The sequence below is a fragment of the Cavia porcellus genome, unplaced genomic scaffold, assembly GCF_034190915.1.
Source record: "Cavia porcellus strain 051 isolate PalLab524CR breed Dunkin Hartley unplaced genomic scaffold, mCavPor4.1 scaffold_28, whole genome shotgun sequence".
Taxonomy (NCBI): Eukaryota; Metazoa; Chordata; class Mammalia; order Rodentia; family Caviidae; genus Cavia; species Cavia porcellus.
Window position 1 is genome coordinate 40,342,549 of NW_026947511.1, and position 27,022 is coordinate 40,369,570.

The following is a 27,022-nucleotide window of genomic DNA, read 5'->3' on the forward strand; positions in this document are numbered from 1 at the left end:
TACTTCTTAGAGTTTTAAAGGGTCTCCGAACCCATACCTGTCATCAGCTCCTTCTCTAACTGCACTCTTAACTTGTCCAGGCTCACACTCCTCTCTGTCTCATCTACACTGGAGGACAAAGGCAGCAGAACCAGGCCTACAGCTCCAGCAGGAAGCTGGAGTTGGAAGAGATGGATCCCCGTCTCTCCAAATCCCTGTTCTCAGCAGGCTGGAAACAACGGCCAGTGCCTGCACAATAGTTGGTGCCAGCACAGGGAGGAGGAGGAGGAGCATCATTATCAAGCAGAAGTACAGAAGGACTGAGTCTTGGGTTGTAAAAAAGGCTTTTTTATTGAGAGCAGCGAATGTAAAAAAAAAAAAAAAAAAAAAAAAAAAACAAGAAAAAAAAAACCCACAAAACACACAGAACAACAACAATAAAGGTGTGAGGGGGTGGCCCACCCTCCCCAGCTCCTCTAGGGCCCACCCCACCTCCCATGCCCACCCACCCCACACTGCAGTTACATACAAAGCCGCCCATGGTGCATACAAAAAGGGCGGGTTACATAGTGTCAAAAGCTCCTGAAAACTCCTTCATCTGCCAGGCACTTAGGATGAGGGAAGGAGAGGAGGGCAGGGAGGCCTGAGTCTGGGTGCCAAGCCACATGGGAGGACCCTTGCTGTGTCCTCTACAGCCCTGATCCAGAGCCCAGGTGGGGCCCATGGGTGATGCTGGGTACAGGAAGGAGCCCCCTACCCTTGCCCTCCAGGCAGAGTTAGCAGAGGAGTGGCAGAGCCGCACCTGGTCAGAGGGAGAAGCCGCAGGCCAGAAATCAGGGTTACCTGAGGTACCCACACTGTCCCTGATGAGGGTGGGGTGGCAGAGAAAGCTGCCCAGCCTAAGGCTCTAGTTACCCAGCCTGGGTCCGAATCTGCCTCCCCAGTCTGAGAGAGAGGAAAAAGAGGGAAGCCCAGGTACTGCCCAGACCTCAGCTGTGCCCCGTGCCCTGCTCACGGCTTCCCATCTGCAGGGTTGTCCTCCAGGGCACTGGTGATCTCGCTAAAGGAGGGCCGGTCCTTGGGGCTGGGTGCCCAGCAGCGCTGCATCAGCTGGTAGAGCTTGGAAGGGCAGCTCTCAGGTTGTGGGAGCCGGGCCTTTCCAGCCTGCAGATCTGCAGAGGAGGAGGCAGAGGGTGAGGGAAGCACTTAGCCTGTGCAGTGTGCTGTGGATCCCCTGGCAGCACAGGAGTGAGGGTGACTGGGGAACTGGGCTGATGGTGGTGGCTGCTGACTTGGGTGCATCCTAGAGCAGTGAATCTCCAGCCCCTGCTCACTGTGGCTGGCAGGGCAGGGTCTTCCAGGGAGTTAAATGAGTTGTTGGACAGGGGTTAGAGCAGCTGGGGCTGGCACTAGGGGCAAAGGACTCTGTGGCAATCTGCAAAAGCTGTATGCTTGCTAAACATCAGCCCCAAATCCAGAATCGCCCCACAAGAGCACCGTTGCTACCTACCTGCTAGCACCTCATCATCTGCCTGCCCACTGTGGGGCAGCTCCCCATGGGTGAACACTTCCCACATCAGCACTCCAAAGGCCCAAACATCGGACTTGGTGGAGAAGTCACCCTCCAGGACAGCCTCAGGAGACATCCAGCGCAGAGGCACCCAGGCCTGGCGGAAGTGGTAGTACTCACTGCAGACAGAGGCAGCACAGGCAGGGATGAGGAGCACAGAACTGGGTCCCAAGCCATCCTCACATATGGGACTCTACCCCAGGCCAGCCCAGACTATCCAAATCAAGGCACTCAAGAAAAGCAGCAAATTGTCCACTGCACACGGGGAATGCTTGTTCACTGTGTGGGCTTTGGCAGCTTAAAATTCTACTAAGAACCCTATTTGCCTGAATGTTAACAAAAAAGAAAGCTAATCATCATATATCCTTTCTAGATTAGGTTTGTTTTTTTGTTTTTTTGGTTTTTTTTGGTGGGAGCGGGGAGGTACCAGGAATTAAACTCAGGACCTTGCACTTGCCAGGCAGGCACTTGTGCTACTGAGCTATATCTCTGGCCTTTAGAGTAGTTTTTAAAATGTGGAAAACAAGAAGTTGTCACAAGAGCTTTATTAATGATAAACTAATCATAACCAAAGCAACAGTTAGAAGAACTGGGGTGACTATGAAGTGGTAGACTCCAGGGGTTCAGGGTGTACAGCAACGTGTGGCTAAGACACTGAGCTCTGGGTCTGAGGTATCAAAGCAGTAATTACTGCGTTCAGGAAGTTGGAGAGGGACCCAGTTATATTACACAGTAAACTGCCTAGTAATTTTTTGGGGGGGACTCAAGGTCTCCCTATGTAGTTCAGGATGGTCTCCAAATCGAAGCAGTCTTCCTGAGGACCATGATTACAGGCATGAGCCATCCACACCTAGCTTGAGGGTTATTTTTGTTACTAGAAAAAATTTACAAACAGCAAGGATTTGGAGCCTGCTGCCCCTTTGGGAAGAGAAGGGGAAGGGTATGCCCACATCCTGGGCCTCCAGCTTTGGATTAAGCCCCTCCCTCACCTCACCTGGGCCCTCCTACCTGTTGTACACATCCTTGCTGAGGCCCAGAGCTGATACCTTCACCTGTCTTTGAGCGCTGACCAGACAATTGCGGGCGGCCAAGTCCTTGTGCACAAAGCGGTTGTTGGACAGGTGTTCCATGCCCAGGGCCACCTGGGTGCACAGGGCCACCTGGGGAGAGAAAGGAGCCCATTAGACTGGCCAGGACGAGAGGTCAAGGTGACCACTAGCCCGGGGAGGGACTCCAGACCTGTCCCCACCGTGACCTAAGCTTCTTTCTCCATAAGATGGGGATCGTCCTGTACCCCCCTCACCAGAAGCTACGTTAGAGGGAATGGAACGTGTGGCACTGCACCCGGGTACAGCAAATGCTAGATCGAGAGTGGTACATGAGGCCAGGCAGGGGATGACAACAGAATAACCGTGTGAGTGGAGGAGAGCTGGACAGTAACACTAGCTTTTCTTTCAAAAGTAGGTATGAAAAAAGAAGCAGGTATGTTCTACTGTGAAAGCTGTGTTTGTTTGAATGTACAGACATACATGTTCCTAAGGGAAAAAATGAAAACCAACAATGCTAGCACCCCACTGACCCCTAAATTTCCTTTTCAATGCTGAGTTCTCTCTTTAGTAATCCCCACACCACTCCCGCCCCAGGAATGAGGAGGAACTAGGCTTCATGCAGGCTAGTGGAGCACTCTACCACTGAACTATCCAGCCAGCCCTTTTTATTTTGTTATTTTGAGACACAGTCAAGCCCAGTTGCCCAGGCTGGACTCAATCTTGTGATCCTTCTGCCCCAGTCTCTTGAGCAGCTGAGATTATAGGCTGTGTGCCACTTTCTGGCTGAGATTAGCCTTGTTTCCTTTTTTAAAAAAAATCGCTGTACTTGATTTGTTTCATGAATATACACCATAATTTAGTCATTCTCAGGCTCATGGAGAGGTGAATAGTTTCTAGTTTTTAGCTATTAAGCACAGAACTGCTTTGCACACTTTTACAGGTGCGCAAACGCATGAGTTTCTCTAAGATGCCAGAGATGGGGGGTGGAATATGAGTACCTCCAGCATTACAAAATACCACCACACCATTTTCCATAACGTATGAGAACTGAAGAGTTTTTCACTGACACCTTTTTGACACATATGAATGTATTACATTATACATTATACATTAAATGTATATAGAAGTTAAATATGAGGTCTGATTAAAAAATAGTGTTTATATTAAAAAATTTGTTATAGGGCTGGGGATATAGCTCAGTGGCACAGCAACTGCCTAGCAAGTACAAGGTTCTCAGTTCGATTCCCAGTACCAAAAAAAGTCTATTACAGTAGATAGGAATGCCAGTGCATGCCTATAATCCCACCACTCTGGAGGTTGAAGCAAGAGGACTGCCATGCATTTGTGGCCAGCTCAGGCTACACACTGAGTTCAGGCAAGCCTGAATAATATAGCAATACACTGCTTCAAAAACAAGCAAATAAAAATCTATTATAGTAAAAGATACACTCCCATCAATCTCTCTCAAAACCCTCCCCTCACTTCAAACACCCTTATCCTGTCAGTCTTGCCACTTTCTGAAGCAGTTTTTGAAGTTCTCTTTCATGCGTGTCCTGAATCCATTCAAACTATATACCTTTTGTGGTCGTTTTGACTTTGGGGAAAAGCAACAAGTCTCATGATGCCAGATCCAGTGAATAAGGTAGATGAAGACACACTGTCATGGTTTTATGAGCCCATCTTCCTGTTAGTGGCACTCAGTAGCAGCATTCAATGTATTTTTAAATTAGATCTTATAAAGATACTCATTGAACAGAACTTCCAGAGCTCCAAGTGAGGGGATGGGGGGTGGTGGTGGTATTGACATAGGGTTTCACTATGTAGGTCAGGCTGGCCTTGAGCTCACTTTGTAACCCAGGCTGGTTGCTTACTTGCAATGATCCTCCTGCCTCAGCTTTCCTAGTGCTAGGATTTTAGGCACGCTGAGGGGACATCTTGAAGGGGTTTCATGGCACTGTGTCTTTTACTGTAACCAGTTTTGTAATGTAAACATTTACTATAGTTTTAACCATGCCTTTTATTACCATTTTCAGAGCCTGTTAATGCCCTGAATAAACATTAACCAAGTATTTCCTACAAAGTACACATAGTAGGTGCCAGCAGGATATAACAGGCCTGCCTAAGACAGGGCTCCTGGGGAAAGCACAGATGCAAAAGGAGCAACGGGTTGTTGCATTGCATCCATAGCATTGGAGCCACCACCAGGGACAGGAAGTCACCAGCAGGTAGTAAAACCAGCACCTAGAATCCTTGTAAAGACCCTTGGTCTTTTCAACCCTGTGGCCTTATCCAAATCCTGGGGGCCATGCTGGATGGACCCCTTGTATAAAACCCAGCAAACAGAACAGCAAAGAGGTGCCTGGACAAGTGCCTCGCTGGCTGTGTGTTTCTTCTGGCATCCAGACTTGCTTTCAGGGTCCCTTAGGGAAAATCACCACTGTACAACTCAACCATGGAGCACAGCCAGTGACCAAAATCACCACAATCAAGGAAATACAAAAAAAGGAAATACAAACCAAGACCCAGTGACGACACTGTACACACATCCAAAGGCAAAGATCAGAGGACTACCTTCAGCTTCTCTCAAATGTTTTAGAAACAAAGTGCATTAAAAACCAATACTCTGGGGCTGGGGACTTAGCTCAGCAGCATAAGCGCCTGCTTTGCAAGCAGGCAGTCGTGAGTTCGATCCCCGGTACCGATAAAAAGGAAAAAGACAAACAAAAACAAAAACAAAACAAAAAAACCAATACTCTGCCTACAAATGTAAAACACATTAACAAAGAAAATGAGACTAATACAAGTAATTAAATTTGGATAAAGGTTTATAGGGGGCCCCTGGACTATCCTCTTATCTTTTAAAAAGCCGGGTGTGGTGGTGCACACCTGTAATCCCAGCACTTGGGAGGCTGAGGCAGAAAGATCACTGCAAATTCAAGGCCAGGCTGGGCTACAAAGTGAATTCAAGCCCAGCCTGAACTGCATAGCGAAACCCTGTCTGTATAAGACCAAAAAAAGTATGAAACACCAAAATTCAAATTTACCAGACACATACACACACAAACAGCCAATAACCACATTAAAAAATAACAATAACTAACTATATAAAAGCAAGCTATGTACAGACCAATAGTGAGAGTGTATTAGGGATTAACCAAGGAATTTTTTTTTTTTTGTCTTTTTCGTTTTTATCGGTACCAGGGATCAAACTCACGACTGCCTGCTTGCAAGGCAGGCGCTTATGCCGCTGAGCTAAATCCCCAGCCCCAACCAAGGATTATTTATGGTTAATCTGATTCTATGCTCCTGAGGTTCAAAAGGGACAAACATGGAATGGGAGTGGTCAGAGGCCGCTGCCAAGTTTCTAGGCACAGGTGAAGGAAGGCAGTGCTGGGTACGGTTCAGGGGTAGAGCTCCTGTTTCAGCATGCTCGAGGCCCTGGGTTCTAATCCCTGTACCACTGAATAAGTAACTGAGGAGGGGAAGGACAACTGCTAACCACCTACTGTGTGTCAGGCCTGGGTGGGTGGCTGCCTCTCCTTAATGGGCCTTTGAGGAAAAGCACACTTTCAGCTGGGCACAAGATCCACAGCCAGGCTTTATACCCAGCTCAAATTCTTGCTCTTGAGTGAGACTTGAGGGTGCACACCTATAATCTCAGCACTCTGGGAGACTGAGGCAGGAGAATCTCTATGAATTCAAGGCCATCCTAGGCTATGCAGTGAGCATGACTAGACAGAATACACAGTGAGACACTGTCTTAAAAAAAAAAAAAAATCCTTGTTCTTTTTCTTGCTGTGGTGACTGAAGCTAGGAGTGCTCTACCACTTAGCAGGAACACCTCCAATCTTTTTTGTGTTTCGAGACAGCATCTCACCCAGATGCCCAGGTAGCCTCAAACTCACTCTGCCTGCCTCCATCCCTAGTAGCTGCAGTTACAGATGAGTGTCCACAGCACAGCTGCCTCTTCTGGGTCACACTGCTGGTGATGGGCTCAGAGGGCAGCTACTGGCTATGAAACTGGTCCTGTGGCAACCATGGCTGGCTCAGAGCAACTTTATCAGCTCAGTTCCTGGTCTCAGGCAGGGGAGCTGCACCCAATTTCTGGGAGAGGAGCCTTCCCAAAACAGCCCTTCTCAGCGTGTGCCTTCCAGGGATGTCTCGGGGGGCTCTGCTAGTGCACGCCTACCACAGTCTGAGTCTATTAATGCATTATGAAGTGAACTGACTGACTCTTAACCAGAATTAGAAAAAGCAATGGAAGAAAAAAATATCACAGTACAGCTGGACACAATGGTGTACTCCCGTAACCCCAGCTACTCGGGAGACTAAGGCAGGCAGATTCGAGTTGGAGGCCAGGCTGGGCAACTCGGCAAGACTCTCTCAAAACTAAAATGAAAAAAGGGTTAAGGATGTAGCTTAGTGGTACCACACTTGCCTAACATTCATGAAGCCCTGGATCCAATCCCTAGTACTACAAATTAATTAATTAATTAATCCTAGCACCTGTAAGGCTGAGGCAGGAGAATTGCCATGAGTTTAAGTACAGCCTGGGCTATGTAGTTAGGTTAAAGCCAGCCTGAACTATCAATCAATTAATCAAACATAAATATGAAGGTGTGATCAATAACCATGGTGAATTTCTTTTTTTTCAAACTATAGTGAAAGACACATTGCCATTAAGCCTCCTCAGGACACTTCCTCTTGCTTTGAGTGTATTTATCCCGCCGTTCTTGCCACTTTTTGAAGCAGGTCGGGAGTCCTCTTTTGTTAGTATCTTCAGTTGTGCTGTCATGGCAACCTGGACATCGTGAATTCATTAGCATTTCCCTTTCTGGATCATTTTGACTTTGGGGAAGACCCAGAAGTACCAGATCCAGTGAATAAGGGTTAGGACATGCTGTCACGTTTTATTTGACAGAAACTGCCGAAAGCATTTTCCATCAATTCAGAACATCAAGGCAGCCACAAAAAGATATTTAAAAAAGAAGACTTACAGAACCGCTTCAGAAAGCAGCAAGAACGATAGGATGAGTTCAAAGAGAGAGGGGTGAATAGCAATGTGTCTTTCACTGTAATAAATTTTTTTTTTGTCTTTTTTCTTTTTATCGGTACCGGGGCTCAAACTCAGGACTGCCTGCTTGCAAGGCAGGCACTTATGCCGCTGAGCTAAACCCCCAGCCCCCACTGTAATAAATTTTTAATTATTTTTTTTTTGAGACAAGGTCTTATTATATAGTTCAGGCCAGCCTTGAGCTCACTACGTAGCCCAAGCTGACATCAAATTCAGCAATCCTCTTGCCTCATTGCCTCAGCCACCCTGAGTATTGGGATTACAGGTATGTGCCACCATACCTGGCATAAATTTTTAATTTAAACATTCACTATGTTTTTTGGGTTTTTTTTTGTCTTTTTCGTTTTTATCGGTACCAGGGATCGAACTCATGACTACCTGCTTACAAGGTAGGCGCTTATGCCGCTGAGCTAAATCCCCAGTCCCCATGTTTCATGTTTTGATTATGCCTCCTATGTGTGTATTGGGTTGAGGCACAAAATGTATTTTTTGCTCCTGTAGTTCTCAGATCAAAAATGTTCAAAAGCAATGCATTAAACCTGTGCCATTGACACCAATCACCAGTCTCATGTGGCTCTTTAAATCTAAGTTAATTGAAACATCATAGGATCTAAAATTCAGCTCTTCAGTGGCTCCATGGTGCTTAGCACTTAGCAGCCACACGAGGCTGGTGATGACACATGGACCAGCACAGGCAAAGGACATTCAGCATCCCAGAGGACTCCCTATGGGACAGCACTGATTGAAACCACCAGCAGAGGGGACCCAGCTACACAGCAGCTTGACAGTGATTAATACAGAAGCGCCGAGTGAACAATGCCCTCAAAGACTGGAAAACAATCTCACCTTGGTGCATTTCTTTATCAAAAGGAAAACACACAGATTCTGCAGAGCTTCTAACCAGTGAGAGGGTTAACGAACGAGTCAGGAGGATAGATAGCTGAACTGTGATTCTAGCGGGTAAGCAGAGGCCCCAACTCCCAAAGAACCTCTGGAAAATCATCCTCAGCATGCTCCAAGTACTTCTGGCAATAAAAAGGCCTAGAGACCACACAGCCAACTCTGGTTCAGGCTTCAAAACCCCTGGGTATTGTCCCCTATCTGTAAGTGGCTTGGGTAACTAGTGAGGCCTCAGCGGTCTTGCAGTTCCTCTCTGGTCTGGCTCCCAAGCTAAACAATCACTGCTAGCAAGGGAAACAGGAGGATGGACCTGGCATGGTGACCAAGGTGCTATCTTTTCAGAGAGGCAGTGCCTCTGGAAATACTGGAATAAGTGAGGACAGTAAAAGGGAGTTCTGTTTAGCCCAAGCCAATTAAGTATTTCCTTGCTGCTGGACAAGACGCCATCAGATGGCCACTGGATTAATTCAAATACTGTTATAGAGGCCTGTTCTCTGGTCAAGACCTTCCCAACTTTAACACCCTTGGGCTCACTCAAGCCCTGGCCCAGCCACTGTGACAAACTGAGCTCTTCCCACAGTAGCTTTTTGTCTCCGCCACAACATGTGGCACATAAAGCTCGGGCCGCAGGTGTGCTGGGCACTCACCCCTGGAGAAAGCACGACATCCTCTTACCTACTTTTCTTACTGGCCTTGCCTACCATTAGGGAATCCTCAGGGATGCACCTGCCATCTCGGTCACTCCCCACAGCTATCCTGCAGCACTTTGTTCCAACTCTAGCTGGCCAGGTAGTGGCCACCCAATGCCCCGCCATACTCTGAGAACTTGACTTTTTCTCCTTCGGTCCACTCCTATAGGCTCTGGCAGTAGAAAGGGACAGAGAGTCAGCACAGGAAGTATCTTTCCTAAGAAGTTGCACTTTCGGGGCTGGGGATTTAGCTCAGCGGCATAAGCACCTGCCTTGCAAGCAGGCAGTCGTGAGTTCGATCCCTGGTACCGATAAAAACGAAAAAGACAAAAAAAAAAAAAAAAAAAGAAGTTGCACTTTCATGGAATCCCAAAAAGTAGTGCTTTTTAAATTGCTCTGTAAAACCCATAAGGATGTTGAGACCAATTTAGTAGGTTTAAAAAAAAAAAAGAATTGTGCATGATGGTACGTACCAGTAATCCCAGCACTCTAGGAGGCTGAGGCATGAGGATCATACATTCAAACCCAGTCTGGGTGATGTAGCAAGTGTCTCGCTAAAAAGAGCGGAGACACTGCCCAGTGTGAAGATCCTGGATTTAATGAGAGAGAGATAGATAGAGACAGACAGAGAGACAGGGAGAGAGACAGAGTGAGAGCCGGGAGCAGTGGTACAAACCTATAAGTCCAAGTACTTGGAAGGCTGAGGCAGGAAGACCAAAAGTTCGAGGACAACTCAACAAGACTTTCTCAAACATAAAAAAATAAAGGGCAAGTGGTGTAGCTTAGTAGCAGAGAGCTTGGCTAGTATGTGTGGGATCTGAGGTTCAATTCCCAGTCATGAAGACCAAAATACAACGAGCAAATCTACAAATGTACAACAAAAATCTTCAAATCTACAACAAAAAAACATAAATTTAAGGAAAAAAAGCCAAGATAGGAAATAAAAAGTACATCCAATACAGTTGTAGAGGATCTTATTTTAATAAAACACAATTTTTTTTTTTTTTGAGACAGTCTCACCATGTAGTTCAGGGTGGCCTTGAACTCACTATGTAGCCCAGTCTAACTCACAGTGATCCTCCTGCCTAAATCTCTCCAGTGCTGGGATTACAGATGTAAGCCACCATGCCCAGCCAGTAAAACACATAAACATTTTATACATACCAGTCACCAGAGGGAGCAGGGAGCCTTGAATTTGTGTGTGTGTGTGTGTGTGTGTGTGTGTGTGTGCATTGGAACTCAACCTTGAGCATTTGGGCTCCTGGAACTTTAATGAATTTAAGAATCAGCCAGACAAGCTGGGCATGCTGTTGCATACCCACAGTCCTAGCATCTGGGACACTGAGGCCAGCCTGAAATGAACTACATAGTAAGACTCTGTCTCAAAAAAAGAATCAGCTGGGTGCACTGGGGGTACATTTCAGTGGTAAAGTGTGCTTAGCATGGGCAAGGCCAAGCATCAGACGAACCAAAAACAGAATGAGGGAAAGAGAGTGAAAGATTCAGGATCTCAGGCCCCATTCCCATTACTCTGATTCCCTCATTCTGAGGCACAGTCCAGAAACGTAGGGATTTTGTTTTGTTTTTGAGACAAGATCTCACCATGTTGCTTAAGCTGGTTTTGTACTCCTGAACCCAAGCAATTCTCCTGCCTCAGCCTCCTAAGTAACTGGGATGATGGGTGTATGCTACCATATAATCTGTTTTTTGAGGTGAGGAGGGTACTCGGGATTGAACTAGGACCTATGCACTGAACTACAACCCCAGCCCTTCTTTTCTTATTTTTTATTGTATTTTTTTATTTTGAGGCAGGCTAGTCATCTTGCCTTAGCCTCCCAGAGTGCTGGGATTACAGGTGGTGCCACCAAACCCAGCTGCACTATTAAAAAGCAGTTCCCTCAGTGATGCAAAGTATCATCCTCACAGACTATAGCACCCAACTCCCTGAAGCTCCCTCATCAAATTCAACATGTTATGGCAAAAAAGCACAGGAGACAGGCTTAAAAAGCAGGCAACAACTTGCAATCAAAAAGTTCCTCTGGGTCCTGGGGCAGAGGTAACTGACTTCCTGTGCACCTGTCTCTGTTCCTCTCCTGGCCTCACAAATGTGCCTTGATCCCCTCTCCTGAAGTCACCCTTTCCTGCCATTCAGTTACTTCTTGTTCTTGAGAACTGAGCTCTGATGGTCATCTTTACCAGGACGTCTCCTTTGTCGGCTGCAGCTGCTGACCACCTAAGAGACACGGACATCTCCAGTCTCTGACCAACACCTCCCACTTGCTTCCGAGGTATCCTCAAGGGCCTAAGTGTGTTAAGTGTGCGTCTATTCATCTAAAATCCACCACTATATCCTACGGGCCTGAGGGCAGCACGCCCATCACAGAGGAAACCTGGGGACATGTGACCAGGGCCACACCACACGGCTTCTGGCCCAGCCCTTACTGCAAGCACCAGTGAAGCCCCTGTCCCAAGAGTAAGGCCCCAGCAGCCCCCTGTGTGAGCCTATGTGGGCACACCCAGCCATGATCAGGCGATACTAATGGGACAAGATGTCAACTTCGCTAAGCCTCAGTTTCTTTATCCCTGAAATGGATTGGTAACATATAGCTCAGGGGACCACATTGATGAGTAAGAGTAATACATGGAAAGAGTATTACATGGAAAGAGTAATACATGGAAATTACCTCAGGGAGTGTGGGATGCATGGCACCTTGGCTACGATCAGTGCCTTTGCTCCCAGCCCACCCTTGTGGATCTTACTGTCCCCTCCACTCATTCTTACCTTCTGCTTGGTGCTGAGGGGTTGTGACTTCAGTTTTTCATCCTTGCTCTTAGAAATCCGCAGGAACTGCTTGAGGTCTCCCTAAAAGAAGAGGCCAGCACCCTGGTGGGCTCCAAGCATCTAACCTAGCTGATGTTTGAGCCCGGGAGGTGCGTGGAACATGACTTTGCCCGCAGCCCAGACCCCACAGAGTACATGGCCAGCGGAGAGCCCTGCTCCAGGTTCTGTCAGGCAGAAGAGAACTGTCCCTTAATCCTAACAAGGCCTCTGTCCTCAGCCAACCAAGAGGAAGACACAGCTCCTGACCCTGTCCTCATAGATCCCAGGGATGCAACTCTGTCCTCCAGGAGCTCAGAATCCCGTAAGAAAGGAACTAGGAGGCCCCAGCAGCAAACAAAATGACTTCCTCCTGGCCCACTCAAACTGGGAGGATATGACAACAGTGGTTCAGGGCACAGGGGATGAAGGAGGTGCAGCCCTGGGAATGACAACCTGCAGAAGGAGGAGTCTGAGGCACGGTGAGTACTTGCACCATGGGAAGAAATGGGGAGGAGGGCAGGGATCTCATCAGTTTATCTAAAAGTGGCACCAAGCCCAGGGGACAGAAAACTGAACAAGAGAGCAGCCAGGGAGAGAATCCAAGGTAGCCACAGTCCAGAGCCTCAGAAGGACGTAGGACCAAGACTGGGCACAGATGGGAAGCTTGGGGCATGGGAATTTGGGCAGCTCTGAGGGCACCACCCGAGAGTTCCCCCAGGACCTTGTCCCTCTGCCTACCAGGTCCACGTACTCCAACACCATGTAGTGGGGCTCAGCCTCTCGGCACAGCCCCAGGAGCCGCACCACGTTGGCGTGGTTCAGCTTCCCGAACATCTCGAACTCCCTACGGAAATCCAGCTGCTGCTGCTCGTCCTTGCTCTGCAGGCTCTTCACCAGCACCAGGGTCTCAGCGGTGCCCTCTTCCAGGCCCTGCGCCTTGGCCAGGAACACTTCACCAAACTCGCTCTTCCCTGAGGGACAATCTGGCTGTCAGCTAGTGGCCTGCACCCAAGCCAGAGGCTACAGTCTTGGAAGAGGGGCTTATCTTGGATCTTTGGTGTCCCCGCACTGACCTCGGTGGAAACCAACCCTGGTCCTGCTGCAGACTACCTCCCTCCCTGGGCTTCAGTGACTTCAAGACTAAAATAAACCAGGTGTGGTGGTACATGCCTGTAATTCCAGTGTTCAGAGGCTGAGATGGAAGGATTCAAAGTTTGAGCCCAGCCTAGGCAACCTGGTGACTTATCAGGAGTTTATCTCAAAATAAAAAATAAAGGGCCAGAGATGTAGCTCAGCAGTACAGCACCTGCCTGGCAAGCACAAAACCCTGAGTTTGATTTCCAGTACCAAAAAAATTAAACTATAAATAATTTAAAAAGGTATGCAGCTCAATACAAAGGTACTAGGTTCAATTCCCAGTACCAAGAAAAAAAAAATTAAAATAAAGGGGTTGGCCTACATAATAGCCAACATTTTCCGAAGGGTGGTATGCATGAGAATTTTCAGTGGTTCATGTTTTAGTAAGTACACGTTTTGTACAGACTAGCCTTGAACTCATGACTGTCCTGCCCTATCCTCCCAAGTAGCTGAAATTATAGGCACATACCGTATCTAGCAATAGGTGCATTTTTTTTTATCGGTACCAGGGATTGAACTCACGACTGCCTGCTTGCAAGGCAGGCGCTTATGCCACTGAGCTAAATCCCCAGCCCCTAATAGGTGCATATTTTAATGCATGTTAGAAAAAAAGTTAACTAGAACAAACTCATAATTTCTCATATCTTTTTCCTAGAACAAAGCTAACTTTAAGAGTCAACTTTGCCTAGCCTGATTGTACAAACCTATAATCCTAGCACAATGGAGGCTGAGGCAAGAGAATTGAAAGTTTAAGCTCACTCTGGACAATTTAGTCACTTAGGAAGACCCTATCTAAAATAAAAAGTAAAGAAAAAAGCTAGGGATGAAGCTCAGTCTAAAGGCTCTAGGTTCAATCTTCAGTACCTAAAAGAGTTAACTGAATGAAAACATCAAGGACCTAGTATTATAAGAAGGGTACAGGAATGACAGGATCTTTTGTCAGGTCTAACACACAGGGGACACCCCAGAGAAGACCTCCACCTGTGTTCCTGCTATCTCTGATGTGCTAGGTTCCAGGGTTGCCAGACCCACCTGCAGCCTCAAGACAGGATGAGCGGCACATGGTAAAGTAGCAGCAGTAGCCAGAACAACGTACCCAGTGTGGTGATGGGCTGCAGGCTGGACCGTGGGAAGTGCATCTTGTCACTCGTGCTGTGGCGCTTGTTGGTGGCTCCAGGGCCAGAGCCCAAACTGGTCAAGGCCACTTCCTCTTGGATCTCTGCGGAGGGCTGCCCATTCTGCAGAGGCCCACCTGAAACAGGAACACAGTGGGTGCCAGACCTAGTGAATAAGGTAAATGAGGACATACCATCACATTTTTGACAGAAAGTGCCATTAATATTCTGCATGCATTCAGGAAATGGAGACAGCCACAACAGTCCAACTAGAGACTCTCATGAAAGAGGACTTCTGGAAGTGGCAAGAACAATGCGATGTGTCCAGAGTTATGGCAATGTGTCTTTTACTGCAATGCATTTTTAAACAGTCACTGTATATTTTAATCATACCATATGATCATGTCCATGGTTCAGTGCTGGGAGGAGAAGGCAGAGAATCAGGCCACTGGTCCAGGGGCTCCAATGAGGAAGTCCCTGGCAATGAGCTAATTCCAAGCTTCCAGTGAGGGGTGGGGCAAGCCCACCTGTTCATCTCCTGCAGCACTGCATTGTCCTCCATGGCAGCAGCAGGACACTCAGCATCCATTCCTCACCCAACCATTACCTACCCACTCCAACCCTACCTGCGGAATGCTCATGCTCACCGTTGAGGCACTCCATCTCTGGCTCCTCACCCTCAGGCTGCTTCTGTAGGCGCTTGGCTTTGCAGCGCTTCTTGCAGTAGAACATGAGGCCCAGCACAGCAATGATGTAGGCCACAGCAGCACCCACAGAGAGTCCGATAGTTTGGATCATCTTATAAGGGGGTGGGCTGCCAGGGCCCTCTGGGTCTTCCAGCACTGGCTTATCTAGGGGACACAGAGATGTGTCTGGGTGGGGGCTGCTGAGGCAACCAGGCCTGGTATCCCTTCTTTTTTTAATTTAACATCTTAGTTATTTTGGTTCTTTTGTTTTTTTGAAATAGGGTCCCACTATGTAATTCAGGTTTGTCTTGTAGCCCAGGCCTCGAACCCTTGGTGATCCTCCTGCCTTGGCCTCCTGAGTACTGGGATTAATGGCACATGCCACCACAACCTGACTTCCCTTGTGAAGCTCCCCGACCTACATAAATGACTTTAGACAGTGATGGTCCAACCAAGCCAAAGAGACTAGGAGGTCACTATCTCCACTGGCTTTAATCAGGACCAGTAGGTGTTCCACCAAGGCCATAGGAAGGCTCTGAAAATGGGACTGGTGACAAGCCAGCTGTGTATCAAAGTTCAAGAGAGGAGACACATACAAAAACCACCTGGTGGGGATGGGGATTTAGCTCAGCGGCATAAGCAACTGCTTTGCAAGCAGGCGGTTGTGAGTTCAATCCCCGGTACTGATTAAAAAAAAAAAAAAAAAAAAAAAACACCTGGCCAAGTGTGGTGGTACACACCTTGTTATCTGACACATTCTCTTCTTGTGCTACTGCACCCTGACCTGACCCTTCCCACTGACACAGAGGTTTTTTATGGATGCTGCAGGAGGCCTGAGAGAAAGCAGACACCCCTGCCACTCATCCTGCTGAAGCTGGAGAACATAAAGCAAGTGAAAGCCCAGCTCCAAGCAAGGAACTGGCTGTGCAATGGTATGGAAAAGGGAACAGAGCTAAATTTTGTCCCTACCAGGAAAGTTGTAATGCCTCTGGGAACAAAAGACTGATGGGTACAAAATGAGAAAGAACCCTGGCCCCCATTTCCTGTGCAGCACCCCAGCCATACCCACAACGTAGAGCGGGGCCTCTGTGTGCTTGATGTTGCAGCTGTTGCCCGCAATGCAAGTATAGCGGCCTGAATCCTCAGGGGCCACATCATGGATCACCAGGGAGCCGTTTTGGAAGATGTGCATCCTGCCGGAGAAACGTCACAGTGCTGTCATCCCGCCAGCTTTGCAGGACTGCACAGTCAAGGGGAAGAGTGGGTCTACCTGGGTCCCAGCTTGGTGGGGTCCAGAATGCGGTCTTTGCCCTTCCACTGGATGAGCGGCTTGGGGTCGCCCTGGGCCTCACACCGTAGCAGGGCTGTGTGACCCTGGTATACCGTCGTGCGCTCTGGCTCTACCTTGAAGGTGATAAAAACTGGACAAGGAGACCAGCGAAGGACAGGAAACAGTGAGCAGGGGCTGGCAGGGTGCAGTGCCAACCCAGCCCACTACCCTGGCCCCAGGGCCCGTTAGGTCTGCACCTGCCACAGTGAGCTGCACGTGTGCTTGGATCTGGCCCTGTGGTCCATTAGAGGCAATGCATGTGTAGTTGCCAGCATCATCCCGGGTCACTCGGGCGAAGTGCAGGGTGCCAGCGTTGTCTGTCACCCATTCTGGAAGGCTGCTCCCATCTGCAAGGTGATGGAAAGAAATGATAAACCAAAATTACATGGGAGGCTGGTAACACCTTCTGCCACTCACCTGTACTCAGAAACAAGCTACTGCCAGGTCCCTGCTCTGAGTCAGCTACTCAAGTTCCCCACTACGTTCTTCTCCAATCTCCCAGTCTTGGCTTCTTCCACTGCCCATGTGACACCCACTTCAGCCAAACAGCACATCCACCCTGGCCAAGGACTGGCCTTGTCCTCACAGTGCTATCATCCGTCACTCTGAGGACTATCCCATCCCTGCTCTTTGCCACCCCCTAGCCTTTGGCTCCATCTGGAGTTCAGGAGGGTCCCCAAGATCTGAGCAGAGGAAGCCCAGAACCTAAAACTGTATTTTCATTTCTACTGTGGAGATGAATGTGAAAACTGATCCAATTCTTTAAAATACAATTTAGCAACTAGCATCAATGGTTATAAAAATGTTCATACCTATTCACACATAATTATTCCATTTCTGGGATTCCTTCCCATTAGAAACAAATTTGAATTCAGAAAAAAAAAAAGAACACTAAACTTTGGCTTAAAGATATTTATTGCAGGGGCTGGGGATTTAGCTCAGCAGCATAAGTACCTGCCTTGCAAGCAGGCGGTCATGAGTTCAATCCTCGGTACTGATTAAAAAAAAAAAAAGTGGGGGCTGGGGATTTAGCTCAGCGGCATAAGCACCTGCCTTGCAAGCAGGCAGTCGTGTGTTCAATCCCTGGTACCAATAAAGAAGATGGTGGTGCTCACCTGTAATTCCAGCATTCAGGAGCTGAGGCAGAGGATCACCTCAAATTTGAGGCCAGCCTAGGCTATATACTAAGTTTAAGGCCAGCCTGCACTACAAGGTAGGGTAGAGTTGGGAAAGAGGTGGCTAATAAGTCAAATCTCCAACATTTAAAACAATGTTTAAGGGTCAGGGATTTAGCTGAGTGGCGTAAGCACCTGCCTGGCAAGTGCAAGGTTGCAAGTTCGATCCCTGGTACCAGGAAAAAAAAAAAAAAAAGAAAAAGAAAGAAAGAAAAAGATAAAACAATATTTAACCAAATTAAAGTAAAACAAATCACAGGAATATTATTGCCATCATCAAAACTAATACTCATTCAGGATACAGAAAAACATGCAGAAATGCTGGATTATGTCAAATTAAAAAGCACAGAGCTGGCCATGGTGCTGTCTGCCTATAGTCTCAGCCACTTAGAAGGCTGAGGCAGGAGGTTAGAAAGCTCAAACCTAGCATGGGCAATTTAGTAAGACTCTTATCTCAAGATAAAATAAAAAGGGCTGGGATGTAACTCAGTGAGATGGCTTTGGGTTCAGTCCTCAGTATCGTACACACTACAAGCACATAAAATGACATAGCATCAGGCTGGAGATGAGCATTTGCCCAGGAGGTGTGACCTAGGGTTATACACATACCATACACACATGCAACATTTTTAATAACACATAGTTCTTTTTCTTTTTCCTTTTTTCTCCACCAAAATAAACATGTCTTATTTATTACATTTAATGGAGTAAGCTAGGCATGGTGGCACATGCCTATAATCCCAGCTCTCTGGAAAGGCCAGAGAATGGCAAATTCAAGCCCAGCTAGGGGCAATTAAATTACCTAATGAGACCCTGACTCAAAATAAAAATAAAAACAACCGGGAATGTAGCCCTGGGTTCAATCCCCAACACTGCAAAAGAAAAAAAAGTATAATAGGTTGAAGTATACTACAAGAAATTTCTATATAAAAATGAAAAGAGGCAAAAAAAAAAAAAAGAGGACATATCTACATGATGACAAGCAGTAGGATTATGTATTTTCTTCTCCCAAAATTCTTAAGCATGAGATGAGCAACTATTTTGAAGACAACAACATGCAATATAACAACCATTGTTAAATTCCTTTCATCTTGTTTTGAAAACCTTTATCACTATTGTTTTTGTTGCAGTTGCTGTCACTTGGCTTTTGTTGTTGTTTTTAGTTTGTTTGCTTGCTTTTGGATTTTTCTGTGTTCTTTTCCTCTTTAAAATGAAAAAAAAAATTCAGCCGGGCATGGTGGCACATGCCTGTAATCCCAGGACTCCGGAGGCTGAGGCAGGAGGATCACTGTATGTCTGAGGCCAGCCTGAGCTACAAAATGAGTGCAAGGCCAGACTCAATTGATAGTAAGACCCTGCCTCAAAAAAAAAAAAAAATTTTTTTTTTTCAGCAGGAGCCTCTGTTACTGATGATGAAGAGGAGGAAGAGGAGGAGGAAGACCTGCCACCTGCCTGGCATCATCTCTAAAGTGGGCCAATGCTAGAATCTGATCCTAGGCACTGACTCTTTCCTGCTTCCTAACCGGACTGTACATCAACCCTGCATTTTCTGTCTACCTCACAGTTTCTGGAGCAGTGCTGGGCATTCAGATGGCCCTCAGGATGCATACCTCTGGTGCACGGCCCTGCCCACCCTGTGCTTACACGGTATGGTACCCACCTGCCCGAACCCACTTGATGGTGGGCTTTTCTCGGCCAGTGGCTGAGCAGGGCACTGTGGCCTCCTTATCAAACTCCATGCATTGCAGTGGCTGGGGTGGTGGCGTGAACTTGAGCTTTTCTGTTTCAGCAGAGAACAGGCAGGTGGGGGGAAAGGAGGAACTGAGGCAGTGGAAGAGGCCAGAGACAGGCCTGCTATCCCTTCCCCTCGTTCCCTGCCCATGTCCCGCACACTGGCTCACCTAGAACTTGGACGCGGGCCTGGGCCTCGATGCTGCCGGCAGGTGTGCTGCTCACACAGCGGTACCATGTGCCATCGTACACCTCCACGCTGTTGATACGCAAGGTCCCATTCTTGGAGACCTCAAACCGTGAGTCCTGCAGCATAGACATGGGAATGGGAACTTGGGCACCTGAACCCTGCCACCATCTCCCTGGGGACAGCCTCAGGTGAGAGAGACCCAGGAGTGAATGCAGAGGACAGTGTGGTGGAAGGGGACCCCAGCCACCAGCCACCACCCCACTCACCTCCAAGATGAGCATCTGGTTCCTGTACCAGATGACGGTGGGCTTGGGGGTGGCCTGGGTCAGGCAATGCAAATAGCCAGGCTTGCCCTCCTCCAGCTGGCTGTCCTGGGGTTTCTTGAGCCATGTGGGCACAGCTAGAGAGAGAGAGGGAAGGGCAGTGAAGCCTGATCAACAGGTTCCCCAAATGAAAAACCTATCCTGAGAAGTGCTAATACCACACCAGGCCAAGCTCAGAAACCCCAGGCTGCCTGGCTGATCCCTGCAACTGTTAGCCTGTATGTGAAGCCCTGAGAGCCAACAACTTTCCAACATGATCCTAGTTACTATCATGGTCAGTCCCCAAATTATGTCTCATTCATATACAGCATCTATTCATTTTACAGCTAGGAAAACAGAAGTTCAAAAAATAACAATGATTTGCTAATACATGAAGGGATTTAAATGCCAGTCACAGCCTTCAACATCCAGGCTCTTACTACACCGAAACATGCCAAGGCTCAGGCTTCAGAATTCTATTCTATTTAAGCTACAATGGCTCCCTAATGACCTTCAATCCCATAGGGAGGGATCATGCCCAAACCTACATCCCGGCTCTTGATCTGCTCCCATGAGCTCAGTCTTGGAATCCGCTGTGTCCTGGCATTTGCCAGTAGATATCTAACAGGCATTTGACCTTTCATGTGCAAAGCAGAATACATCATTTTTCCCAAAACCTACTCACCCTTTTTCCTCCTCTGGATAAAAAATATGCTATCCTGTCAATGACAGAAGGTTTCACTTCTTCTTTATAGTCCGCCCCACCTGTCCTATCAGCTTTAGCCTTGAAATCTACCCTGAACCTGACCAACTCTCCCCTCCAAACCACCTCCTTGGTCCAAGCTCCTTCAACAGCTCCTGTGGATTGTTACAGGCGTCTGCTCACTGACCTCACTTTCATACTCCGACATCCTATTCCTCTCCAAATACCCTGGAGGGTCCTCTGAAAACCCAATCTTCTATTTATAGAAGATTTTTATTTATTTTTATTTATAAAGAAGATTTTTATTTATTTATAAAACCTTGCCAGTGACCCTGCAGGGTAGGCACTAGATTAACAGCTCCACTTCACAGATGTAAAGGTCAAGCCCTGACAGGGCAGGTAACTTGCTGTCCATGGTCACTGCACACATAGAGGCCTCCAAACTTCCAGCCCCATGCTCTGTTCACAGCAGTCAGAGGACCCTCTTCCATGAGGGCTACCACTGTTTCCTGTGGTGTACCCACCCCAGGCTCTGTGCCTGGCTCCCCAGCATCTACCCACAGCACATTCTAGCAGGGAACTGATTCTCAGGGCTGCAAGGCCCAGGCTAAGAAGAAATCAGGCAAGCTCCAGGGCAGACAGGACTATCACACTCAGAGTCCAAGAACCCCAGGGCCTGGCTCCCCTCCTCCACCCCTTGACCTTCAGGGAACAGGTGCTTACTGGCCACAGTGATGTTGACGTCTTGTTGCCGCTGACCAGCCAAGTTAGCTGCATGGCAGGTATAGACACCAGTGTCACTCTCAGCTATGACCGCAAACACTAGCTCTCGGCCCTTCTGGTAGACCCTGCCATGGGCTGGCAGCCGGGCTCCTTCATGCTCCCACCATACACTGGGCTCAGGGAGGCCCCGGGGGGGCAGGCAGGCCACGCGCTCCTCACTGCCAGCCGTGTACACCCGAGGCTCCAGGGGTGGCATGTCTTCAATCTCTGTGGGGATGTGAGTGGGAGGCAAACAGGCTTATTATCGAGGCTCTTGAGGTGCATGATGTCCTCTCACAGCAAGCCTAGTCCCTTGCTGGCCACAAACCCTCTACTGTCACCCTTTGTCACCCATCTGTTCCTTGACCCAGGATCCTCTTTCTCCCCACCCTCCAAGATACTAGCTCAAAGGAGGAGCCCAAATCCCTATGTGCTGGCTTCAGTATGGGACCTACCTGCCAGATGAAGCGTGGCTGCCAAGATGACAGGAGGGCCCCTCTCCCCCTGGCCAATGCAGCGGTAGACACCTGCATTGCGTGGCCGGACCTGGGTCAGCAGCAGGGAGCCATTGGCGAACACGGTGGCTCTGCGGAGGTGTGTGGGGCTGCAGAGAGGAGAGGGTGCTGTTTAAAGGAAGCGACATGTAGGCCTCCTTCAGGAAGGAGATGCCAGGGAATCCCATCTACCAGGTCAAAAATGCAGGAAGCAAGTGGGCAGGAATAGAGCGAGGAAAAGAAGCCAATGCTCCACACTATGGGTGTGTGTGTGTATGTGTGTGTGTGTTACCCATGTGTATGTGTGGGTGCTTTCCAGCTGCAAGGCTCAGTTTTGAGTGCAGTGAAGCAATCCACAGTGCAAGTAAGCAACAGGGTAATGACCAGTGCACAACTGCCAGGACCCAAAGACCACTTCTTGCCAAGCTATCAGACACAGCTCTGGGGGCCAAGGTAAAAAACTGAAGCCAGGGAGATCCAAGTCCCCAGGCTAGGTATCCACATCCCCACACTGCAATCACCCGACACCACTGACACTGCAAAAATGTCCTCTGCTCTCCCAGAGTGAGGCAAGACAGAGGTCTCTCCCTACAGAGGGCTGCTATCTCCCATCTTTCTACCCAGTCTGTGACCACACATGTCTTCCCATCACTGAAGACCAGAGAGGGAAGGAAAAGAGAAGAGCCACACATAGCCTCTGAGCTCCCTGGGAAAAGGGCCCTCTTCTCTTTGGTGGACTTATTTGCTAATATCAAGCACCGTACTGCCATCTGCTGGAAATTTGGAGTAGTACAGCAAAATCTACAACACCTGATTTGAATGGGATCTCATCCCCACTAAAGAACTGCACACATGTGCAGTACACATCCTGTGCCACAGTGTGGGACTGCTGTCAGATGTCTTACCGACTACGGTTCGTGATGGGAGTCTCATCCTCAAAGACCCACTGCAGGCTTGGGGGTGGTTGGGCTGAGAACTGGCAATGGAACATGGCCTCCTCATTCCTGGCCACGACCACGTCCTGGGGTGCCAGCACCACCCTGGCAAAGGTTTCATCTGGGATGAGGAAGCAACAGGAAGTGAGCTGGGCCAGGGTGGCGGGCCACCTCCCATCCCACAGGTCCTCCTCTGTCTCCAGGCCGGACTCACCAGCAATGCTCAAGGTGAAGTTCTGACTGCTGCAGGCCTGGCCAAAGGCATTGTGGGCACAGCAGGAGTAGACTCCGCTGTGCTCAGGAGCAGCGGGCCGTAGGCTCAGGTTCCGCTCCCTGCTGCTGACCGTGTGGTTTCCCTGGCTGTCAGCGAGGGGCATCCCGTCCCGGAACCACTGGTAGGTGGGTCTGGGAGGCAGAGGGGTTAGCAGTAGGGAGCAGGGGAGAAGATACAAATGGGGAAACCAAGGCCCAACAGAGGCCGTGGCTTGCTCAATGGGATGGAATCAGATTGAGATCCCTGAGTTCTTGGCTCCCAGGGTCCAGGACCAGTCCGTCCCTGTGAGGTTCCTCTGTTAGCAGGGGCAGCATGGAGCATTCTGTGAGGGGTACAGCACACTGTGGGGGCTACAAAAGGCACCATCTAGGATGGGGGAGATGTCCCTACCTGGCCAGCACAGCCCTCTCCATCCATTCTCCTTGGCTCCTTACCGGGGATGCCCATCAATGTGACATCGCAGCGTGACTGGGATCTGTGGCTGGATCTCAGCTTCGGAGGCTGGGTGCTTCAGGACCACGGGGCCAGCCTCGATCCCTGAAGTGGGCCAAGGGTGCAGTGAGGGCCGGAGGCAGAGTAAGCGAAGGGAGGCGGTACAGGAAGCCACAGAGCCCCGAGGCCTGGAGCCAACACATAGGGCAGCCCTGCGAAGCTGGGGAGGGGGCTGCAGGTACCAGGCACAGCATTTCTGCCCCCCTATTCCCGCCCCCATCCTTGGAACCTCCAAATGGCCTCAGTGTCCCTCCCATATGTGAAAGCCCTCAACACATCAGTTGAGCCAAGGATTGAAGGAGAAAAAAGGGACTTGGAAAAAAATGAGAGCTCTCGTGGTAAAACATGTGCTCGGCATGTGTGAGGCCCGGGTTTAAGTCCCCACATTAAAAAAAAAAAAAAACCCAGCCTAGGCAATTATTTAGCAGCTAAGTAAGATTCTATCTCTTAATAGAAAAAAAAGGTGAGGGGAACTAGGGCCAGGGCTGCAGTTCAATGCAAAGACTCTTGTTTCAATTACCAATACTGAACAGAAAGACACAGACAGACAAACAGCCCAAGGTATGACAGGGGGACCAAGCAAAGCCCCACTCTCACATTTGATGTTGAAAGAGGCATTGGCACTTCGGACTTCCTCGCCGGTTACATTATCTCGGGCCACACACTGGAAGACACCTGAGTCCTGCAGCCGGTCCACAGCAGCAAAGCTCAGGCTGCTGCCCTGGGCAAAGCGGCGCTCAGAGTCTTGGACTGGGGCCCCATTGAGCAGCCAGGACACATGCACCGGACCCGAGGCCTCAACCTCACAGCGCAGCAGTGCCCGGCGCCCCTGCAGTGCATCCTGGGAAGACGGCTCCTTGATGAAGACAATGGCTGCCTGGACACCTGCAAATGGGAACCAGGAGAGGCAAGTCAGGAGCAGCTGCAAGTTCTGTTTTCGCACTAGCCACCTGTACCCTGGAGGAACAAAGGGCCTCTGTACACAGGAGGCATCCAATAAGGACAGGTGAGAATGATCAGGTAACCACAACTGCCAAGAACACACTGAGGAATTTACAACTGCCTTTACCAGATGTGGTCAAAAATATAGTGAACACTGCTGTCAAAGGCCATGTAGCAGAAAGACAGGCTCATAAAAATGTAACAGAATGTCCTCATCCACCTTAGTCACTGGATCTGACCCTGTGTGACCTCTGGCTCTTCCCCCAAAGCCAAAACGATCATGAAAGGAAGCATTTTTACATCGATTCTAGACACTGAGCAGCCAGGACAGTGCAATTAAAGACACAGGAAAAAGGACTTCCAGAACTGCTTCAGAAAGCAGCAAGGGAGATGGGATAAGTATGTTCAAAGCAAGGGGGAGGATTTTGAGAGGCATTTATGGCAATATATATTTCTTTTAAAAACGTTTTAAGGATTCAATGTATATTTTGGTCACACCTTAGAAACTGTGCTAGGCACCCTGCAGGATACAAAGACCCCATCTCCTTCCGTGACTGAGTCGGGAGGACACATAGGACAAGTATACCCAGCAGGTGGTGCCAGTGCTCAGTGCCTGCTGAGAACAGAAGAGGGAGCATGGAGGCTGGACAGCGCCCCTGACCTAAAGGCCAGATCCTGGGATGTCCTGATGCCAGGCTGAGCAGCTGGGACATGGGTGGCAACCCTCCGCACTACCCAGAACCAGGATGCAGAACAACGTTAAACCTGACCCAAAGAGCAACCCGGAAAGGTCCCTCGTGCTCACACACCTGTGAGGGCAACAGCATCCCCAGGAGCTCCCTTGGGAGAACCAATCTCAACCTGGAGAAGCCAGTGTGTTCTAGAAAGCTGTATTATCACCAAAGATGCTGTCTCTGAAAATCTGGCTGCAGCCAAGCTCACCGTTCAGCTCTGGCCAAAGCCTGGAGATAAACATAGACGGAGACCCTGTAACCAGTGGTAGAACCGCAGCAATGGAGACAAAAGAAAGCAGGAAATCAGCACTGAACTACAGATGGCTGGGGAGGTAGAGGGTAGGGCCAGACAGGTGGGTGGCATGTTCACAAGCAACATCAGGAGAAACACACTGGGCATTGTCTCTGGCCTATGAGGACACCTTGTAGAGGCCTGGAGTCAGTAAGTATTGAATATAGGAAAGGACACCCCCACCATCTAGGAGACATAGTTGTGTCTTTGGGGACAGTGGAATGGACCATGCCAGGTCAGGGAGACACTAGTAGCACCTCCCCATCACTCCCTAAACCCAGGAGACTCATCTTGGCCCAGAGAGCACCTTCCCAGCCGCTGGGGATCTGCTTTGCTCCCTAGAGATAAGAATCCATCGTCACATAAAGTTAGTGTCAAGACAAAGCTAATGTCTCCCCTTTCCCAGGACTGGTCCAGATGGGTCTGCCCCACGCTAGTCCATCTCCCAACTTCTCTAAGTGCCAGCCCACATCCAGTACAAATCACAGCTGTGGAGCCAGAACCGGCCACTGCTACTTCTCAGGGGAGTACTACAGCTCCATGGGTGGGACAGTTTACCATGCTGGGTGATCCCACCCACTGTGCAAGTTAACAAATCTGCCCCCAGGGCACTGCCGAACACCCCAGTTATAGTGCCAATGTAAACACACCCTGCATATTTCCAACAGCTCCACAGGGTGCAGCGCTGCCCCAGCTGGGTGCTGCTGGGCACTGTGTACAAGCCCTTTGTATACAGACCAGTGGGTAGGCCCAGGCCACCCTGCATGGGTCAGATCCAACTATGGGGAGTCACCAGCCCCCATCACTGTCTCACGGACCGTGCCAGACACATGAATTAAGTGACCCAAGGCAGCCCAAGGCAAGCATGGAGAATACTTCCTGGCCTGTAAGGTGTAAGCAAAGGGTCTGCATACACAGTGGGCAGTCAGAAGCCTTGACCACTCACAGGAATCCGTAAGGGCTGGGGTTCAGACAGCCAGGGCTCCAATCCTGTTGCAGTCAATGTGTCTGCCCTTGGGCAAGGGACAAAGGCTCCCTGTGTCCCAGCCGGCTGTACCTTGCTCACAAGTGTCACAAGACATAAACACAGTAAGGCATGTGAAGGGCCTTGGTAACCCCAACTACTGTCAATCATCTCATGATCGCCTTTCCTGCTCAAGGACTCAGATTCTAAGAACATTAGGAAGCTCCCCACTGAGCCCACCTGATGGCATAGGTCTGTACCCCAGCATTCTGAGAGGGTGAAGCAGGAGGCTCTTAAGTCCAAGCCCAGCTTGGGCAACTTAACAAGATCCTGTCCCAAGATAAAAAGCCCTAAGTTCAATCACAAGGAAGGAGGGAGGGAGACAGAGAAAGGAGGAGGGAGGGAAGGAGAGAAGGAGGGAAGGAGGCAGGCAGGTGGACTCCCCCCCATTCAGGTCAAGACCACTCCAAGACCTTGGTGGGGAGAAGCAGCACACAAGAGGGGTGGAGAGAAGCAGCAGGTGGTGGGTGTGGAGGGATCAGCCCTGGGGGCGCACGGACCACAGACCACCTGCCATGGAAACCTGAGCTGGGAGAGAAGTAACCTGACTCAGGGGACAGGGGCGGGCCCCCTGGCACCCCCACCTTGCCAGGCCTGGCCACTCAGGCCTGTAGTGATATGC

At 49.2% G+C, this 27,022-nt stretch overlaps 1 protein-coding gene across 2 annotated transcripts in view; it reads right to left on the bottom strand.

Moving 5' to 3' along the window:
• Positions 1-458: 458 nt before the first annotated feature.
• Ptk7 (protein tyrosine kinase 7 (inactive)) overlaps positions 459-27,022 on the bottom strand; it is a 55,000-nt gene continuing 28,436 nt past the window's right edge. For both annotated transcript variants that reach the window (XM_003473644.5, XM_063238833.1), the window contains exons 2-20: positions 24,006-24,293; positions 23,351-23,453; positions 22,857-23,047; positions 22,613-22,763; positions 21,669-21,817; positions 21,175-21,441; positions 19,713-19,846; positions 19,427-19,562; positions 19,186-19,305; positions 16,548-16,697; positions 16,291-16,441; positions 16,086-16,213; positions 14,982-15,185; positions 14,316-14,471; positions 12,821-13,053; positions 12,044-12,124; positions 2,558-2,709; positions 1,490-1,668; positions 459-1,151 (exon numbers count right to left, since the gene is read on the bottom strand). In XM_003473644.5, coding sequence (XP_003473692.2) covers positions 991-1,151; positions 1,490-1,668; positions 2,558-2,709; positions 12,044-12,124; positions 12,821-13,053; positions 14,316-14,471; positions 14,982-15,185; positions 16,086-16,213; positions 16,291-16,441; positions 16,548-16,697; positions 19,186-19,305; positions 19,427-19,562; positions 19,713-19,846; positions 21,175-21,441; positions 21,669-21,817; positions 22,613-22,763; positions 22,857-23,047; positions 23,351-23,453; positions 24,006-24,293 — 3,134 coding nt within the window. In that variant the 3' untranslated portion in view covers positions 459-990. The remainder of the gene's footprint in view (positions 1,152-1,489; positions 1,669-2,557; positions 2,710-12,043; positions 12,125-12,820; positions 13,054-14,315; positions 14,472-14,981; positions 15,186-16,085; positions 16,214-16,290; positions 16,442-16,547; positions 16,698-19,185; positions 19,306-19,426; positions 19,563-19,712; positions 19,847-21,174; positions 21,442-21,668; positions 21,818-22,612; positions 22,764-22,856; positions 23,048-23,350; positions 23,454-24,005; positions 24,294-27,022) is intronic.